The 20761-nt window shown below is 38.0% G+C and overlaps 2 protein-coding genes across 2 annotated transcripts in view; one reads left to right on the forward strand and one right to left on the reverse strand.

Moving 5' to 3' along the window:
* Positions 1–295: 295 nt before the first annotated feature.
* Positions 296–14953, reverse strand: LOC5565119 (dnaJ homolog subfamily C member 28). The gene is made up of 3 exons (XM_001649416.2): positions 14764–14953; positions 14540–14654; positions 296–1349 (listed from the first exon to the last, which is right to left on the reverse strand). The coding sequence occupies exons 2-3, from the start codon at positions 14627–14629 to the stop codon at positions 363–365; spliced, it is 1077 nt and encodes a 358-aa protein (XP_001649466.1). The 5' UTR covers positions 14630–14654; positions 14764–14953; the 3' UTR covers positions 296–362.
* Positions 14954–16774: 1821 nt separating this feature from the next.
* LOC5565120 (nuclear pore complex protein Nup214) overlaps positions 16775–20761 on the forward strand; it is a 32405-nt gene continuing 28418 nt past the window's right edge. Inside the window, exons 1-2 of the mRNA XM_001649417.2 lie at positions 16775–16961; positions 17069–17204. Coding sequence (XP_001649467.1) covers positions 16926–16961; positions 17069–17204 — 172 coding nt within the window. The 5' untranslated portion in view covers positions 16775–16925. The remainder of the gene's footprint in view (positions 16962–17068; positions 17205–20761) is intronic.

Below are 20761 nucleotides of genomic sequence, written 5' to 3' on the forward strand. Positions count from 1 at the left end.
AGAACAGCTACCGGAGGAGTGGAAGGAAGGGGTTATATGCCCCATCTACAAGAAAGGCGACAAGTTAGATTGTGAGAACGTTCGAGCGATCACCGTTCTAAATGGGGCCTCCTCATATTTCAACAGTAAATTCTCAAGGACATACTTCAAAGAATGCTTTATAGATTGCTCTAAAAGAATCTCCTACGAAATTCTTTTAGTTTGTTGAAAAACTCCAAGGATTTACCTATGAATTCACCAGTAATTTATGGAGGATAACTAAACAGATTTTTGCAGGAATTATCCGAGTAAAAGGTTGTATACTAACATTTGTTTCATTTATTTACATATTTACATGCCTCAATAATAGCAACATATTCGGATTAATTCAACAACGAACCAATAAAACTGAAAATATTAGTTTTGTGAGCCTCCTTGGGATTATTGACCGGCGACAGCAGTTCCTCTTCCCGTCGTATCTGCCCTTTATGTTTCCCCGTTTCCAAAACTTTCCCGGCCAGCTGCCTCAGGTCCAAGCGCACCATTTGTCTGTTCAGCACCGGCACAATCAGGTTGAACTTATCGATTTTCTTGTTGATAGTGGTCGAGAGCGCTTCGTGGCTCTCCAATACCTTTTCCCATTTGTACTCGTCTTGAGGACTCAGCGGAAACTCACCGAGACGGCCACGCTCTTTTTCCAAACTATGCTTCAAAGATTCCGTCTCTTCTCGAATCTCCTTATGCAGTGTGATCCACTCCGGTGTGAACCCGTTATCTAGCATAATTTTATTGATTTTGTGCGTGGTGAAGTCTACATAGGGGTTCTGGCTGGTCAGATCAGGCAAGGGCTTCCCGAAGCCGGACAAGTTGCTGAAATCGCCCCTGCCCATCGCTTCCTGAATCAAATCCTCCACCACTCGATCATAACCGTACTTGGTTTTGATTTCGTGCTTCTTGAAGTAGTCTCCCTTCTTCATCAGCGCCATTTCGGACGCTTGGGCTTTGGACATCCGGTGTTCAAGGACTCGCTCCTGAGCCCGTTGCGCGCGAACGGCTTGATACTGCTTCTGACGTTGAGCCGGAGTTCCCACGCCTACGCCATCGAAGCTCAAGTACTGGCGATGTTGCGGAGCCGTGTGGCGAATGTCGAACACCTTGACCTTGTCCTGCATGTCCTCCACGATTCCACGGCGAGATTTGGCAAACTTTTGCTGCAGGATACGGAAGGCTGAATCAACCTCATGGAACTTCTCGGCATTTGCCTCCGGTAGACCACTGTCTGGGTGCACCTTCTTCACCATTGCAATGTACGCTTGGCGGACTGTGTTCTGATCGGACTGGTCCGTTACGCCAAGGATGCGGTAGCATTTCTGAAAGAATAAATAAGACAACATTAACATTTTTTTCTTTGGTGGGCTACACCTCAGTCATTTATGAACCGATTTGAATGAAATTTTCGCAGTTCTTTAGGCATAATTTCAATCCCAACATCGAATCCCAATTTTGAGTGATTTTTCCTATCACGAGTTCAAAAGAAGGTTAGCGGTTAGCGAGGCCTGCCCAATCTTTTTCAATTCGTGGGTCAAATTAAAGATAAAATATTGAGTGGCGGGCCATTTTTTGGTTAATTCAAATGCAAGTGATAAAAATGTCTTTGGGAGAGATTGAAAATAGATATTTGCTTCTCTAATAATCTTGCACACAAACTGTGCTCAGGTGTCGTCAGAATCTAGCTCAGGAATCTTTTGAAAATTCTGCCCTGATTACTGTACATTGTCCAGGATTTTATAAAACTCATTCTCATTCAATTCTATCATAAATGTTCATTGGATATGGTCAGATTCTTATCTAGTATTACTCAAATATCCTGCCCAGGGTTTTCTTAACATGAAGTCCTGGATTCTACGAGAATCCTGCGCAAGATTCTGTGAAAATTATTCTTAGGATTCCGTCTGAACCCAGCCTACCCAGGGTTTTCTTAACATGAAGTCCTGGATTCTACGAGAATCCTGCGCAAGATTCTGAATATTTTTGAATTTTCTGACAGCATTTCAAATCAGATTCGTTTTTGAAACAACGACAAAAAACTTCGTTTCAAATTGAGCATGTTTTTGTTTCAGTTCGTTTTACTTTTGATTCTAATATATAAACAGCTGATCTGCCATTTTGTTTTACGCTTTGGTGCAAAAGTGAAAATAACCGACGCGGAGAACTTGCAATGCAAAAGTGCAATAAATCGACTAGTTCAATACTTTAGAAACATCGGAATCCATGATAGAAGCCTTCTTTGGTAAGTTATGACCATCATATTCTAGTTTTGAATCAAATCATTTCATTTTTTTTTATTATAGCAGAAATACTGGAACTAACTCAGCGAAAGTAGATTTAGCTGATGAGTCCACCTCGTCACTTGCGGTACAAAACAGTTTCATTCAATAATTTGAGATGATGAAAGCGGCGCAGGTACTTAAGGCCATTTTTATATTTGTTTGTCGTTGTAAATGTTAACTAATGAAAACGAAAATAAATAAATTATTTTTTTAACAGGGCTGGTAGCAAAAAGTGGTACCGAAAAAAGTCATTTTAGTGACCAGATTTGAAAAATAAGTGACTAAAAAGTGACTTTCTATTCTCGAAAAAGTGACTAAAAGTGACCCGAACCGTAATTAGCTTTATTTCAAATCTTATATACTGTTCTACGATCAATATCCAATATGATAGGAAATATGCAATATGATCTTCTGTAGCTGGTAGGTCTAATTGAGTACCATATTTGGAAATTTCATTGTACTTCAAAAATTTCAAGATATTGCCTAATTTTTTTTAGCAGATTTTCAATCTTTTCAAAATGTTTTGTCTTTTATATCACCAAAATATTTTATTTTGCAAATTTTAATAAACATTTGGAACATTCGTAAAATTAAAATTTTTGTCATTTCACTTTTCTATCAATACTCTAACTCTTCTACCTAATAAGGTCAATATTTTATGTAACTAGATCAAGATTACGGAAAATGTTATACATGGGCATTAATTTCAAATCAAAAATGATGATAGAGGATCGAATATGACTGAAATACTGCTAAAAACTGCGTCCTTCAAACGCCGACTAAGGAAGAACAAATGGTTGATATAAGCTGTTAAAGTAGTTAATAGCACTAAGCTTCTAAAAATTCAATCAAAATTACTTGGACACATTAATGATTCACTCAATGTCAAATGGGGTTATAGTTGGTCGATTGTAATAAACTATGCAATAAAAAATACTTCAATACCGCGCATCTTCTTCTTCTTCTTGGCATACGTCCTCACTGGGACATTGCCTGCTTCTCAGCTTAGTGTTCTTAAGAGCACTTCCACAGTTATTAACTGATAGCTTTCTTTGCCAAAGTTGCCATTTTCGCATTCGCATATCATGTAGCAGGTACGATTATACACTATGCCCAGGGAAGTCAAGGAAATTTCCATTACGAAAAGATCCTGGACCGACCGGGAATTGAACCCAGACACCTTCAGCATGGCTTTGCTTTGTAGCCGCGGACTCTAACCACTCGGCTAAGGAAGGCCGCCAATACCGCGCATATTATTGTCAAATATAAACTCTGTGGCTTTCAAAATTCCCCTGCCGAAGTGAATAAAAAAAGTCAAGAAGAGGATCCGACACCCCACATTTATTTGAAGAAAGCATACATGATCTATGAACGATTCAATGAAAACGATAAATTTGCGATAAATGAATAGTCGAAAAACACGAGGTCTTTATTACGTAGTTTTTAGAATTTATTGAGATCAATCCATTTTTGGTTTGGTTTGCAAATAAAGTCTGTCCTAGGAAGTATGATAAGTTTTTACTCTCAAAAAAGAGCATTAAATAATTCTTCTTTGTTTTGCGTTTTAGTGTTAAATATCTATATTATAGATTTTTAAAAATTTAAGGAACCAGGAAGGTTTGGTAAATAAAACGAATTTCGAAGACAAAGAGAATGATTGAGATGCGTATTTTAAAACGTAAAGTTCGGCAATAGAAGATAAACATCTAATTATCCATCACAAGGTATGAACATTTCTATTAAATAAGAATTTACGAGATATTCAAAAAGAATAATAAACATTTAAACCATTAGTTTTATAACAGTGAAGTTACACCATACTAATAATAATTTGGATACTATTACAAATTACGTGGAACTCTATGAAAGATTAACTTTATTCCAAGCTTTTTTTCACATGAATCAATATTTTGATACTGTCATGAAGTTGTTCCAACTTAAAATTTGGCTCAAATTAAAAAATGACCGATTCATAATTTTCTTCCGAAAATTGAGCTCAAAATAGTTGAAAAAAGTGACTTTTTGACAAAAAAAAGTGACATTAGTTGAAATGGCTTCAAAAAAGAGACTTTAAAGTGACTGGCCTCAAAAAAGTGACCAAGTCACTAAAAAGTGACTCGCTACCAGCCTTGTTTTAAGCTACAGCCGTTTGTCTTTATGTAAAAATAACAAAATGAGTGGTGAGAGAAGGGGGCTGGCATCAACGAATATCAACTACCGAAAAGCTAAACATTACATATAATTTGCAATTGGATTAGATGGACAAATTGATGTGAAGATTTACGAAAAAGTTACACGTCTTCTCAGTGAGAATCGAACTCACGACTCCCCGATCTCTAGTTGGGGCGCGTTAACCACTACGCCATGAGAGGACTCATGAACGCAGAAGTTAACCTGAATTCGATTTCAGCTCAATAATCACGTGGTCCTCTTTCGCAAAGTGCACCTCTTTCGGAAGAATTAGATGCCCATCCAAACACAACGCTTTCTATATATATCCAATGCCTAGCCCGAGAGCGCATTGTTTTTTAGGTATAGGAATAGCACACTACACTAGCCAGCAACTGCGCTGGCTGAGGTTTCTATTGTGTGGGCTTCCAATGGGTCGCGACGTTCTCAAACGACCGGTTACGGAACATGAGTCCGTTGCTCGATAAATACTTGTTTTAATTATGAATCGTGGTTTACGGCCAACCAGCCGAGTGGAAGTTTAACAACTACCGAAAAGCTAAACATTACATATAATTTGCAATTGGATTAGATGGACAAATTGATGTGAAGATTTACGAAAAAGTTACACGTCTTCTCAGTGAGAATCGAACTCACGACTCCCCGATCTCTAGTTGGGGCGCGTTAACCACTACGCCATGAGAGGACTCATGAACGCAGAAGTTAACCTGAATTCGATTTCAGCTCAATAATCACGTGGTCCTCTTTCGCAAAGTGCACCTCTTTCGGAAGAATTAGATGCCCATCCAAACACAACGCTTTCTATATATATCCAATGCCTAGCCCGAGAGCGCATTGTTTTTTAGGTATAGGAATAGCACACTACACTAGCCAGCAACTGCGCTGGCTGAGGTTTCTATTGTGTGGGCTTCCAATGGGTCGCGACGTTCTCAAACGACCGGTTACGGAACATGAGTCCGTTGCTCGATAAATACTTGTTTTAATTATGAATCGTGGTTTACGGCCAACCAGCCGAGTGGAAGTTTAACAACTACCGAAAAGCTAAACATTACATATAATTTGCAATTGGATTAGATGGACAAATTGATGTGAAGATTTACGAAAAAGTTACACGTCTTCTCAGTGAGAATCGAACTCACGACTCCCCGATCTCTAGTTGGGGCGCGTTAACCACTACGCCATGAGAGGACTCATGAACGCAGAAGTTAACCTGAATTCGATTTCAGCTCAATAATCACGTGGTCCTCTTTCGCAAAGTGCACCTCTTTCGGAAGAATTAGATGCCCATCCAAACACAACGCTTTCTATATATATCCAATGCCTAGCCCGAGAGCGCATTGTTTTTTAGGTATAGGAATAGCACACTACACTAGCCAGCAACTGCGCTGGCTGAGGTTTCTATTGTGTGGGCTTCCAATGGGTCGCGACGTTCTCAAACGACCGGTTACGGAACATGAGTCCGTTGCTCGATAAATACTTGTTTTAATTATGAATCGTGGTTTACGGCCAACCAGCCGAGTGGAAGTTTAACAACTACCGAAAAGCTAAACATTACATATAATTTGCAATTGGATTAGATGGACAAATTGATGTGAAGATTTACGAAAAAGTTACACGTCTTCTCAGTGAGAATCGAACTCACGACTCCCCGATCTCTAGTTGGGGCGCGTTAACCACTACGCCATGAGAGGACTCATGAACGCAGAAGTTAACCTGAATTCGATTTCAGCTCAATAATCACATCAATTTGTCCATCTAATCCAATTGCAAATTATATGTAATGTTTAGCTTTTCGGTAGTTGTTAAACTTCCACTCGGCTGGTTGGCCGTAAACCACGATTCATAATTAAAACAAGTATTTATCGAGCAACGGACTCATGTTCCGTAACCGGTCGTTTGAGAACGTCGCGACCCATTGGAAGCCCACACAATAGAAACCTCAGCCAGCGCAGTTGCTGGCTAGTGTAGTGTGCTATTCCTATACCTAAAAAACAATGCGCTCTCGGGCTAGGCATTGGATATATATAGAAAGCGTTGTGTTTGGATGGGCATCTAATTCTTCCGAAAGAGGTGCACTTTGCGAAAGAGGACCACGTGATTATTGAGCTGAAATCGAATTCAGGTTAACTTCTGCGTTCATGAGTCCTCTCATGGCGTAGTGGTTAACGCGCCCCAACTAGAGATCGGGGAGTCGTGAGTTCGATTCTCACTGAGAAGACGTGTAACTTTTTCGTAAATCTTCACATCAATTTGTCCATCTAATCCAATTGCAAATTATATGTAATGTTTAGCTTTTCGGTAGTTGTTAAACTTCCACTCGGCTGGTTGGCCGTAAACCACGATTCATAATTAAAACAAGTATCAACGAATATGTTTTATTATTTCAAATAAGGCTGATACAAATATTAATTTTCTTTTATGTCACCCCCCCCCCCCCCCCCAAAATCCGAAAATTTTGAAGGGGAGAAAAAAAAGATTCATCATTTTTTGACATTATTTAGGTTTTTTCAATTTTTAAAGTAAAAAACAAGTAAAATAATGATCCAGAGGACGATTAAAAAAAGTTTAACAACTATCATTAAAAATAAAAATTTCGAAAAAATAACTTTTTTTTTCATTTTTATTTTTTTGTTCCTTATTTATTTTTATCCAACCCCTCGTACCTTCCAAGTGGTCTCGGACATAAAAGAAATTTAATATTTGTATCAGCCTAAATATATTCCCAGACAACCAAAATGTACGCATAACGAAATCACCTGGAGGCTTTGTACGTGCAAAATTTCACTTATAAGATGTCGCGAAAAGGCCTTCTACGTACAAAAGTGGAGGCGATATGCGTGCATATATTATGTGATGATTAATAACATACAATGCGAGTGTATAAATATTCTCCCGAACTAACCTGTTGTGTTATGCGACTTAACTTATGATAACAAATGTTGATTTGACAGCTGCTACCGATTTATCCGACTAACTTTGCACGAGTGTACGAGACGAAACAAAATGTACAAATGAACTCAGAAAAAAGTATTTTATGCGAGGAAACTCATCAATTTGACGAGTTTATTCACGGTGTTTTGCGGGTTTGATGTAATTAGTATGAATAAACGAGTTATAACGTGAACTTTCATGCGATTTCTGGTTGTCTGGGTTATAGAATCAAAAAAGAACAAGACTTTGTTTCAAAAAAGATTTTTTTTTATTTTAATGCATAAATAATGTTGTTTCAAAAGAATAAGTTATTAAATCAAAAATAAATTTTGTTGAACCGTATTGGACCCAGCTGTCAAAATCAATAATAAAAATTGTTAAATTAAATTGATAGTAGTTATTAAAATAATGAAACGCAATTATAAGCCGGCAGATAATACAGAAATATTGTTGTAATGACTCCGAATATATTTAAAATCAAAATTGTTTTCTCTGCGTGTTGGTGATCTAGTTTTAAAGATATTTGGATGTTCCTTGGGGGACCGACATTCTCCATATAAAATGTCTTTGGAGGCCCTTTTTGTGTTTGGTCAATTTATCAAAAAAATAAGATGTGCTATACAATGCCAGATAATAAGGACCTGCTCTGAAAAAATCATACAAATCAATTCAGTAATCTTGGAGAAATCTGAAAATTACGATATGAGGTTTTTTAGACTTTTAAAGATCTTTATTTGTCCAGTGTTGTACCAGAAACATAAATGCTCATTACTCAAAGACCTGCACCAAATTGGTTCATTTTTCCACAACATAGTCGCATTAATGTATCATTCCGTGGAGTGAATATCCGAATACGATAAAAAAAAATCTGTAGCCTGAGGTATTTACGTGGGTTATGGCTACGCGTCGGTCCCCCAAGGAATATTCGAATGTCATCGGATCCAGATGACCAACGATCAGTATCGACACAAATCCTAAAACTAGAAGAGTTTTTTGAAAGCTTGTGAAAAAATGGTGCAAAAATATCGAGAAACAAAAAAGTTATCGCGATTTGAATATTTTTTAGCGGTAAAAAATGAAGCTGTCGGTAGAGGGGTTAAGGTTGCGATTATTATTAGTATTTGATCGAACGTAAATCACAATTCCAGGTATTTATTGAAGCATTCACAGTGAGGATGACATTTCCATTTTTAAGTCAATAAATTCCCATAAGCTGGTATAGTCCACACATGTTTTGAAAACTTATACGGTTTAAATCAGCTTGTAAACAAATTTTTGTGGTTTTTCGGAACCACCCACCATCCCTGTTGAATTAAATTTACATTGGGATCATAAAAAAACTGAAGAATTGCTTCACATTTCAGACTCACTTAAGTCAAATCTCTATTCTTTTGGATAGGCAACATACATTATTGATTGATACATGTGTTAGCGTAAATATGAGGACTTATTTTTGCTTCTATTTAAATTGCATATACCATCAGTGCACCAGTAGCCGCTCATGTTTCAGTACCCCACTCACACTGAAAAATGATAAGTTTAAACAAAGTAAATTTTTAAACTTTAGTCGTTAGCCATTTCAAATCGACATATTAAAGCATACTGTGAACATTTTTTTATGTATTCACTCAAATATCCTTGTTTTTTTTTCGACATTGATGCATATATTTTTATATGGGTCATGAAGTGCAAGAAAAATGGAGAAAGAGGCCGTTTTCAAATGATTTGCAGCACCCTTGGATTATTTTTTGACAAAGTTTGAAAATTTTGCATTTTTTTTATCAAAAAAAGCGTAATAAGCAGGTCCCGGCAAACTTCGTCTTGCCATCATGTAGGCTGTTGAAAAATGTCATGAAACCTCCCATACAAAATGACATATTAGTACTCTCCTGTTTTACCAAATTTTCCGAAAACTTTCCCAAACTTTTTCGTCACACGAACACGTCGGAACCCTTCAAGAAAATAACAGTGAAAGAATTGTGTAAATCGGTTGTCCTGTTCTCAAGCCATTTCGTGACATACAAACACCACTCCATTTTTATTTATATAGATTTTCAAATTCAATTATTCAAGCATTGAATTAGTCAAATCAATATTTTTTAGCACTAGATCGCTTCAAGAAAACGTGCACCATTTCAGAAGAATATTGGCATCATTTTTATATATGAATTTGGAATGTTGACGATCATTAAGCAAAAGGATGTGCACTATAGACTTAAATTTGGATCTAAATACCATCTTCTCAGCTCTTTGTAGGGCATTTTTCCAGCTGTCACCATTATTCAACAATAATTAACTGTGTATGTTTATTTGTGACACTTGACTGTAAAGTGGGTAACCACATGAAAGTAGCTATTGTTAAATTATTATTTATACTTCGACTATCATTAAAAATGTTATGATTAGTAACTTTTTCCGATATCAATAACGTCGCATTTGGAACATTTGGAAAATTTAAATTTTGATATTTTTAATCCAATGTGATTCGAACTTTACCCTCGTTGATCCATTACGTCGCCATTACGTCCATTACGTTAATCCATCCATCGCATACACGTCTTGGATTTGATTTGAAAAACATTTGAAACATTTGAAAATAACATAAAAAGACATAATATGTTTTGCTTGAATAAGAGCATACTCATATACTGTTATTCACATTGTTCATAAGTTTTTCTAATCATGCTGGTCAACATTTTCAGTATTAGACACTGGAACTTTTGTACGAGTTGTTAATCAAATGTTCAATATGCTACTAAAATGATGGCTACAACCTATAGAAGCTTGTGATCAGTCAATTGTTAAACTTCTTATGTGTTGTAGAACAAAAGCTACTATATTTGCATTTTCGGAGGTTTATTCAGCTCTTATTCAAAACACAAACTGCAAGTGGAATAACAGCTTTTTCATAAGCGGAAATTAATTTTATTCAATTAATGATTCAACTAAAAATTTGTTCAGCAATGGTTGCTGCTATGCAGCTTGTATTAAACACGTAAGTATCTTAAAAGCTTCCAATTGTTCCTTGGGTAGAGTGGTTCAAAAAATCGTTTTTGCTCCACACCGCTCATTCTATTTCAGATCAAATCCTGAGTGTCCTCCCAAAATTTGAGCTCATTTGGATGAAAACTGAGACTGCACAAGAGGGATTGCACGGAGGCATGCAAGTCGATTCTGATCGACCATTTCAAAAATATCTGAAACTTTGCGCAGTTTTTCAGTTCCATCTAAATCGTCATTTTCCGATATCAAATCTTCAAGTTGAGTCACGACTAACTTTTCAAAAGGGTGTATGTGAAAATGGTTCAAAAATATTCAAAAAGCTGCACAGCAAAAACGGTTCGTTCGATTGTTAGACAACTAAAGAAACAAAGTTAGACAACTAAATAAAGACTCCAAAAAAAATACACACGGTAAAACAAAATTTTGTTTGCATTAAAAAACATCATTTTTGTCACAAAAACTCAAATATCTCAAAACCCTATCGGAATACCAACGTAATTTTTTGAGGGAAAACGGTCCATTATATTAGTTATGACATTTCAAATATTTCACAAATTTGACACTTAGTGAAACATTTTTTTTTTATTGTTATTTTTTTTTAGGACCGCAGTTTGTTGCTGATTTTTTTGTTAAGGGTACCACATGAGGTTAACAAGTTGTTTTCATGATATTTTATTTAATTATTCATAACTATTATAGCATCTATTAGAAAGTTAGACGCGATCCAGTGTTGTGATCTAAAGTCTTGATAGTGTCATATTTTTTATTGTACGTAACTGAAGAAAAATTTACTCAATAGTGTTGAAACCTTTTGATAAAAGAAACCTATAAGAAATCTAATATTGAAGACAAAAGCTACAAAAAAAGATTTCTATACAGGTATACGACTAGTTTACCTGCAAAAAGTTTACCTCGTAGAGAATAAGGCGGGTCTATACCCAGGTGATCTAGTATACGTAAAGCAGGTCGGTTTTCTCGGCGCTGGTTTTCTCCACAAAGTTAAAATCTGATTACACCTGGGTATAGACCCGCCTTGGTAGAGAATAGACTTTGTTAATCATATTTGGGAGAAAGCGAGTAACTTCAACAACATCAAAAACATGATAGGTACATACCATGAACATACTCACGAAAAAGCTAAAAATATACTACCACTATGGTTATAAAAGATTTAATTGTAAAATTTTTCTTCAGTCAAGCAAACGACACCAAACTAGTCAGTAAAAACTTAAAAGTGATTTTGTTTATTAAAATCTAACGAGCAACATGAGTAGTCGCTTTCTCAACTGTTGCAGGCCGTTTGCAGAAAAAAAGTGTTCGAAAGAGCTACGAAATCTCACCGAAAGCACCATAGATAAACTGAAAGCGGCTGGTTATGCTCCAATGTCTACATTGAATACAAATTTACGCATTTGTACGTCCTGCCGTTTAAACGTTGACAAACGGGCAATCTGTACATCATCGGTGGATCAGGTTGCAGGAAGTTCGAAAACAACAACAACTGAGGAATTACTAGATGCACCGACAACAACTGAGGAGTTACCAGAAGTACGAAGTGCAGATAGTCTTGCCACGGTACCATCAGCGACATCTGTTTCAACAAATCAATCAGAAGATGAGTGCATCCAGAAGGTCAACATCGAACGCTTCAACGAAGGGATAGCTGGAATAAAAGTGACTCCGATTAAATGGACGAAGATGGGTTACGTCAATTATCCCGAGAAAAAATACCGTGAAATCAACGAAGCTGTACGAAGAAACCTCTTCAAATTAGGACCTGAGGATGTGGAAAATACAGACTACGATGAGGTAATTATGAATATGAAGGAAAGGTTCTCGAATCTAGCCACGACAAGGAAAGAAAAATTATTGATTTTGTCGATGCTGCCAAGCTCGTGGTCTATTCAAGACGCCATTGATGAGTTCAAAACCAATAGAAATACAGCAAAAGAGGCAAAACAATTCAAAAATAACTGTCTTGCAACCAAAAATGCTAGGTCGAGTACTTCATTAACAGATGAGACAAAAGAAAAAATAATTCAATATTTTGAAGACGATGAAGTAAGTAGAGCTTCTTCTTCTTCTTTCTGGCGTTACGTCCCAACTGGGACAAAGCCTGCTTCTCAGCTTAGTGTTCTTATGAGCACTTCCACAGTTATTAACTGAGAGCTTTCTATGCCAATTGACCATTTTTGCATGTGTATATCGTGTGGCAGGTACGAAGATACTCTATGCCCTGGGATGTCGAGAAAATTTCCAACCCGAAAAGATCCTCGACTGGTGGGATTCGAACCCACGACCCTCAGCTTGGTCTTGCTGAATAGCTGCGCGTTTACCGCTACGGCTATCTGGGTTCTGTAGTAAGTAGAGCTATGCCTGGCCAAAAATATTATGTATCTGTAAAAAAAGATGGAAAGCGTCAAGCATTCCAAAAACGATTAATGATGACTACTTTGAAAGAAGCGTATACACGCTTCAAGGAAATTAACGAAAATATTAAGGTAGGGTTTTCCTCAGGCTTGCAACCTTCGTCCAAGGCAATGCAAGCTTCTATCCAATTCAGGAACACATAATGTTTGTGTGTGCACAACACACGAAAATATGAACCTAATATTACATAGTTTGAAAAGAATCAATTTATCAAAGGATATTAAAATGTTAACTGGTAGTCTTTTGTGTGAAAATACAACATCAAATTGCTATCTACGATCTTGTTCGGATTGTCCAGATTCTTCATCATTGGAAAATACTTTATTCGCTGAGTTTGAAGAAAATTATATTGATCAGTTATCATTTGAGCAATGGGTGACCACGGATAGGTGTGACCTAGAAACTATTGTAAAACCTGTAAATGAGTTTGTGTCATTTTTTTGCTTCAAATTAGAAAGTTTAATTCCTCACGACTTTATTAAAACAGAGCAATCCCGCTTTTTAAAAAATACTAAAAATACATTACAAGATGGTGAATTTTTAGTCATTTAATGCAAAAAAAAAAATTTTTTTTACTGTGTGTATTTTTTTTTGGAATCTTTATTTAGTTGTCTAACTTTGTTTCTTTTGTTGTCTAACAATCGAACGAACCGTTTTTGCTGTGCAGCTTTTTGAATATTTTTGAACCATTTTCACATACACCCTTTTGAAAAGTTAGTCGTGACTCAACTTGAAGATTTGATATCGGAAAATGACGATTTAGATGGAACTGGAAAACTGTGCAAAGTTTCAGCTCAATAGAAAAAAAAGAAAAAAAATTTACCAAATTTTGGTGCTGTTGCTTGGAATCACTCACAAGCCCTTTGAAGTTAATATGGGAATCACTATGGGAAAAGCTTGTAATTCCTTCAATCGGTCATAGTGTTTGCCCATGTGCTCTTTGGGATTAGAACTATGTTGATACTGTGAGATACAATAATCAGCTACAACTTTGCCCAAGACCGTTTTTAAATCGGACGCCCCAGTAATTAGTTACTTTCTTCCAAAACACTTCAATCGTAGGGAGAACCATTTTCATCACAATTGATACTACCGTTTAAGCATAGGGGAACAAAAGCTACAAAATTGGCATCGATCTAATGGGGATCCCTTTCTAAGGTGAGCCATCTTACCCATCCTTACCCGTTACCCTTTGTAACTCTTATGCCCAAATATTTGCCAGTAACAAACATGACTCGTATAATTCATAATCATAGACTTGAACTAAAAATTTAGTCAATTGATATTTATTCATACATAATAACCTCGAAGGCTTCGGTTTTTTAATTAACAATAAGACTACAAGTGGATCAAACAAATTCTGCCAATTCTGAAATGTGCTTCGATGAATTTCAAAATCGAGAATATAAAGGACAACAAATAATTTGTCAGTATGACAAATTAAAAATTACATTTTCTATTGCTTATCAAACAATGATCCAGAAATTTTGAAAATTTGAATCTTATATGCAATCAACTATCTCGTCATTTGTTTTGCAAAAACAAAAAATTTATGGGGCCTATCCCCAGTTTTGGAAGAAACCAGCCTCACTTTTTATTTACATCCTACTATGAGTAATAATTCACTGTAAACCAGTAGGTATTTGCGTCGTTGAAATTGAACATTGAGAGCTTACGTTATATAATTCTCCTCTACTGGTGTAGTTGTTCCGAACAATCAGCCGGCATGGCCCTTTGGGATAAAAGAACCAACCGCGCGATAACATTTACTCGTTCCTTCCAATATACAGCCTAGAAATGGCAGAAAAATAGGATTAGATATGTACGCAAACTTTTAACAGAATGATTTATTTCGATCTGTATTATCGTTATGAATTAGAAACCATTTGCGATAGCTTACCTGTTGCCTACCAGAAATACGGGGATCCGGCAAAGTTTGAGCAATTTTACGCGTCGAGAAGTTTAAAGAATTTAGAATAACAATGCACCACTTTACGCGAACGCTTCTTCCGCACAGCTGATACGCATCGTCCCGTTATGTTCCGCACAACGTCCAGCTCGGGAAAGTACGGCTTTTTATGTATATAGTTATTCGTTATTTTGTTGTGGTCTGGTCGTTCGTCTCGTTTTCAAAACTAATGCCTCATCGACCAAGCATTACCGGGAAAATCTGATCCATTACACGAATACAGTAACCAACTCAAGTTATTGGTATAAAACTGTACCCAGTATTTTTTAAGGTTTTCAAACTTTGAAAGAACAATAATGGTGTCACTACGAGCTTTTAATTTAGGCGGGAAATATCTTCCACTTATTCTTCTTAGCGGGCGTCAGTTCGCTGTAATGGCTGCGAGCGTATGAAACAGTAAGATCTGAGAACCTATTAGAATTAGGTCAAACTATAAATCTCGCGTAACAATTCTAAAGAGCCAATGTTCAAATTGTAAACAAATCGGGTTTTGATACCATACGTTAGCATCTCCCAACACCCACAAACTATGCAAACATTGTCAACAAAATCATAAAACTTACCTTAATAAACTAGATTTTCAAAACGGCCAATAACCGCTTTTTTCCAAATCATTCATTGGCCCACTGCTTGAAACGGCCAATGATCGGTTCTCGCTCTATCAAGAGGGCCTACAATCGGAAAATTTCGCAAACTGTCATTGGCCTTAGCGTGGTGAGAGGCCTATGACTCTCTCTTGCTCATTCATTGAAAACCGAAAAGGCCTAGCCTTGGGCCAAGCACGCTAATAAAATTCAATTTTGGCCAATAATAAAGGCCCAAGCCCATGTTGTAAATCGAAAATGGGCCAAGCATTTGAACTCATCATTTTTTCCTCATTTTTGTCAGTTTTCAGAAACAAATCGATTATTAGCGTGTAGTAATAGTAAATCGTCACTCAACTAGCAAGAAATCACATTGATTGATTTGAATACTGAGAAATAGGAATTGAAAATGTGGTGAGCGATATTCAAATCGAATTTTCTCAGAGTCAACGATCCAAGGATTGGACCTTTTGAATTGTTACGCGAGAAATCTCCTGTTGAGAACTTAGTGAAGTAGATCAAAAATTTACTGAACAATCTTTGTGTATACATTCAGTATTGATCATCTTAATCAATACTGAATGTAAACATAAAGATTGCCCAGTAAATTTTTGATCTACTTCACTAAGTTCTCAGTAGCGCCACGCACTTAACATTGTAACAGCATTATTGTTCTGTCTAATACACAAGACTATGGTGACGCTAGATTCATAGCAGCCATTTTGATTATTTTAAAGATCCATTTTCTTAATCCATAGGTGCAGAGCTACTTGGTCATTTCCATGATTCACTTCGGCATGGAGGGTTTTTGTCAGCCGAACTGCCTGAAACTTTGCAATAAGAAGCACTTCATTACACGCAGCGAACTGGATTATCGAAATTCATACATTTTGCCTTATGAAAGATGGAACGATTATCGCAATACGAACGCTTTATGTATCGTTTTAGCATCATTCCACACCAAGGCGTCGATAGGCGCAGGGTGTACGTACGAGCCCATCGATCGCAAGGTTCTTGGTTCGATTCCGGGTTGCCGCGAAAACTATTTTTGTTCTCAAATTTCGATTTCATAAGGTAAATTAAAGAATTTCAACCCGATTCTTTGTGGTGAATTTCCATAAAGGGTTCCTATCGATCGAGAAAGCTCTCAGTTAATAATTGATGAAGTGCTCATGATAATACTACGATGAGACGCAGGCTCTGTCCCAATTGACACGTAATGCCAAGAAAAAGAATCAGTTATATGTTCCCGGGAATTTTTCGTAATTTAAGATTTTCCCGGAGAGCGGTCCCTCGTAGGCGACGTCGAGCGACGCTGTCAAAATCCGTCCTGTTTATGCTGTTTTGACGGTTTTCCGCGCGTTTGTTTTTGATGCATCTTCCATTCCTGTCTCAATCGCGTTCGGCATCAGTTCGGTTCAGTCGCAATTAAGCAGTGTATATTTCCGATACAAAATCATACAAATTCCTTAATAAATCGGTGGAAAATAGTGACAAAGGATATTCATAATGGCAACCCCTGCCCCAACTGGATTGGATGTTACGGTAAATTGACCTTTTGCGTAGTATTTCAATTTATTTTCTGTTCTTCAAACGACAAATGAGGTTATGTTGACGTCTAATTTGTTGTGAAATGTTTTGCTCTCCTTCAGGAACTGAAATTCACCCTCCAGAACAAGGTTCCGATTTTCAAAGGCGATGGCAACGTGAAGGACGGATGCAGCTTGCTGGCCGCAGCCAGTGTCCACGGGTTGGTGTTTGCCGGCACAACAGGACCCCAGATGAAAGGTAACTTTGGGGTGGAAAGTTTGACTCTACACAGTGGTTTGAAACAATAGAAATATTAGAATTAGAACGCTAGAGGCGCTGTTTCCTCCATACAATGGCTGTGATGCAGATGAATCAACCACAGTAGCCTTGAATTCCATTGGCGCGAGCAACCGGTACTCAAACTGTCAAATCATTTGTTTTGTTTTTTCGCACATTTTGATGTTGAAAGAAAAATGAAATGAGTAAAAAGCCTGAAACAAGTGTGGAAGAAAAACCTTCATAATGAGAGTTGCTATTCCATAAGCTCTATTGGCCGGGATCTAACTTGTACAGAAGTTTTGATGTGACCCACAAGTGCAAGCAATGCGTTTTTAACTTAACAGGTCTCTATGGTGCATCTTTACGTATGGAAGAACGGAAATTGCACACATCTCGATAGAACAACACGATGGTATCCTTCATAGTAAGAAAACTGTTCTGAATGTGTTGAAAAAAAATCGTATCTTGCCTAGAGCTTAGCTGATTCGTAGACGCAAGCTTCCGCAGTCAGCTCCAGGACAAACCAATTGTATAACTTCAATTCGGTACCGATGCTGCGCCTTTCATTTTCCCATCCGTCATATTACTGGTACTTTTGCTCCAACACTCATGGATGCTACAAATTAAAGTGTCCGGGGGAGGACTCAATCAATGCCTACCCAGTGATAACAGGCACCAACTCATCAATATATTTTTATAGCCGTTCATTTAAAATAAATCACACACCTAGACGACAATACATGAAGAATCAAAACTCTCTAGGGCACACAAACCACACGAAAAACCCATTGTTTCACCTAACACGCTCGAATGACAGAATCAATATTTTGGTTTCGAAAGCAGGTTGCTATGGATAAGTTGAAGGAAATTTGACACTTTGAGTACCATCTCGGAAATTCGCATACTTGATGTTGGTCACAAGATTAGCAGCGACAATAGCGGTCTAATTATTATGTCTATTTTTGAAACGCAAAAAACGACCATCAGTTTATTCGCTGTCCCTTAGTGGACAGTCCCCTATAGTCGCACTAGTGGCTTTTTACGGCCGTTTTGCTATAAATCTTTTCAAAATATTTTTTGACATGAAGGTCAGGAGCAATTAATCTTAGTACCATTTATACACAGCTTGATTTTTTTCAAAAAATGATCGAAATAATTAGTTTTGCTTAAAATTTGAGCTTCCTTGCGCCTATAGTTAACCTATTGTTCCTATAATAGCACTACTGAGAGAAACTATTTTTTATTATACAAAATAATTGATGAAATAAGAACTTTTTTTACATAAATCGAAAGCTTTTGATCCACACCGTGTAGGAAAAATATAAAAGTTTTGTAAAAATACGATTTTGATAAGTATTTTTCCAACGCCGTGATGCTAGTGCTACTATAGGAACAGGAATTAGAAATAGTGCTACTATAGGCACATGTATTCCTATAGTGGCACACGCGATAGTAAATACAAAAATTTGAGTTTTCGTTGTTTTCATATTTTTCCCACAAAACCAAGATAAAAAGCTTTCAGATGATGTAAAAATAATGACGCTAGCGTTATTTTTCGATTTTCTATGATTTTTTGTTCTTAGCTATGCGGCTATTGGTACATCGACCCTACTATGTTCAGAAAAGTTATTGCATTAAGGTCAACTTTGTGAAACTTATGATTTTTGTTTGTCTATAAAAGCATTTGGTTCAAGTTCGACATTATGAATGTTGACGTTTGCTGAAAGAAATAAATATATTTAGTCGTTTGATTGGTGAAAAATGCGATTGTGATTTATAGCGATAAATGCCGATCCCAAGAGTGTTTTTCTGTGAGATATCTCGATCTCTTTGATATTTGTGTTCACATGAAAACACTCTGTAGATTTTTCTTGCATGCAAGATGCTCGCTTGCAATGTAATGCACAAAGTATCAAAACTAAAAGATTTCAGAAGAAGGAAACTGTAGATTTAGGGGGAACTTAAATTCTTGATTCTGGAGAAGAAGAATGCAGTGCGGGAGGTTATGCTGCAGCAAGCTACCCGGCAGAACGTGGAACGTTATATACGGAAACGGCAACAGCAGACCCGCCTCTTTCGGGAGAAAAAACGCCGCCTGGAGGAGACGAAGTGCGAGGATATGGAACAGCTGTGCCGGTCTCAAGAAACATGTAAGTTCTATCAGAAGCTCAACGCATCCCGCAACGGCTTCCTGCCGCGAGCCGAGATGTGCAGGTATAAGGATGGGATCATTTTGACGGACGAGCGTGAGGTGATCAAACGGTGGAAGCAACACTTCGACGAACACCTGAATGACGCTGAGAGCACAGGCAATGAAGAATGGGACAACGGTGCAAATGCCTTCGTCAGTACTGCGGAAGATGGAAACCAACCAGCCCCCACTTTGAGGGAGGTTAAGGATGCCATTCACCAGCTCAAGAACAATAAAGCTGCTGGTAAGGATGGTATCGGAGCTGAACTCATAAAAATGGGTCCGGAAAGGCTGGCCATTTGTCTGCACCGGCTGATAGGCACAATCTGGGAAACAGAACATCTACCGGAGGAGTGGAAGGAAGGGGTAATCTGCCCCATCTACAAGAAAGGCGACAAGTTAGATTGTGAGAACGTTCGAGCGATCACCATTCTAAGTACAAAGTATTATCCCAGATCATCTTCCGTCGTCTGTCACCTGTAGTAAACGAGTTTGTGGGAAGTTATCAAGCCGGCTTCGTTGACGGCCGATCAACAACGGACCAGATCTTTACTGTACGGCAAATCCTCCAAAAATGTCGTGAATACCAGGTCCGCATCACCTTTTCATCCATTTCAAGGCGGCATACGACAGTATCGACCGCGTAGAGCTATGGAAAATCATGGACGAGAACAGCTTTCCCGGGAAGCTCACGAGACTGATAAGAGCGACGATGGAAGGTGTGCAAAATTGTGTGAAGGTTTCAGGCGAACACTCCAGTTCGTTTGGATCCCACCGGGGACTACGACAAGGTGATGGACTTTCGTGCCTGTTGTTCAATATTGCGCTAGAAGGTGTTATGCGGAGAGCCGGGCTTAACAGCCGGGGTACGATTTTTACGAGATCCAGTCAATTTGTTTGCTTTGCGGATGATATGGACATCGTCGGCCGAACATTTGAAAAGGTGGCAGACCTGTACACCCGCCTGAAACGCGAGGCAGCAAAAGTTGGACTGGTGGTGAATGCGGCCAAGACAAAGTACATGCTAGCTGGTGAGGCCGAGCGCGACAGGGCTCGCCTAGGTAGCAGTGTTACGATAGACGGGGATACGTTCGAGGTGGTCGACGAGTTCGTCTACCTTGGATCCTTGCTGACGGCTGACAATAACGTTAGCCGTGAAATACGGAGGCGCATCATCAGTGGAAGTCGTGCCTACTATGGCCTCCAGAAGAAGCTGCGGTCAAAAAAGATTCACGCCCGCACCAAATGTACCATGTACAAAACGCTCATAAGGCCGGTAGTCCTCTACGGGCATGAAACGTGGACGATGCTCGAGGAGGACCTGCAAGCACTTGGAGTCTTCGAA

The sequence above is a fragment of the Aedes aegypti genome, chromosome 2 (genome assembly GCF_002204515.2).
Source record: "Aedes aegypti strain LVP_AGWG chromosome 2, AaegL5.0 Primary Assembly, whole genome shotgun sequence".
NCBI lineage: Eukaryota > Metazoa > Arthropoda > Insecta > Diptera > Culicidae > Aedes > Aedes aegypti.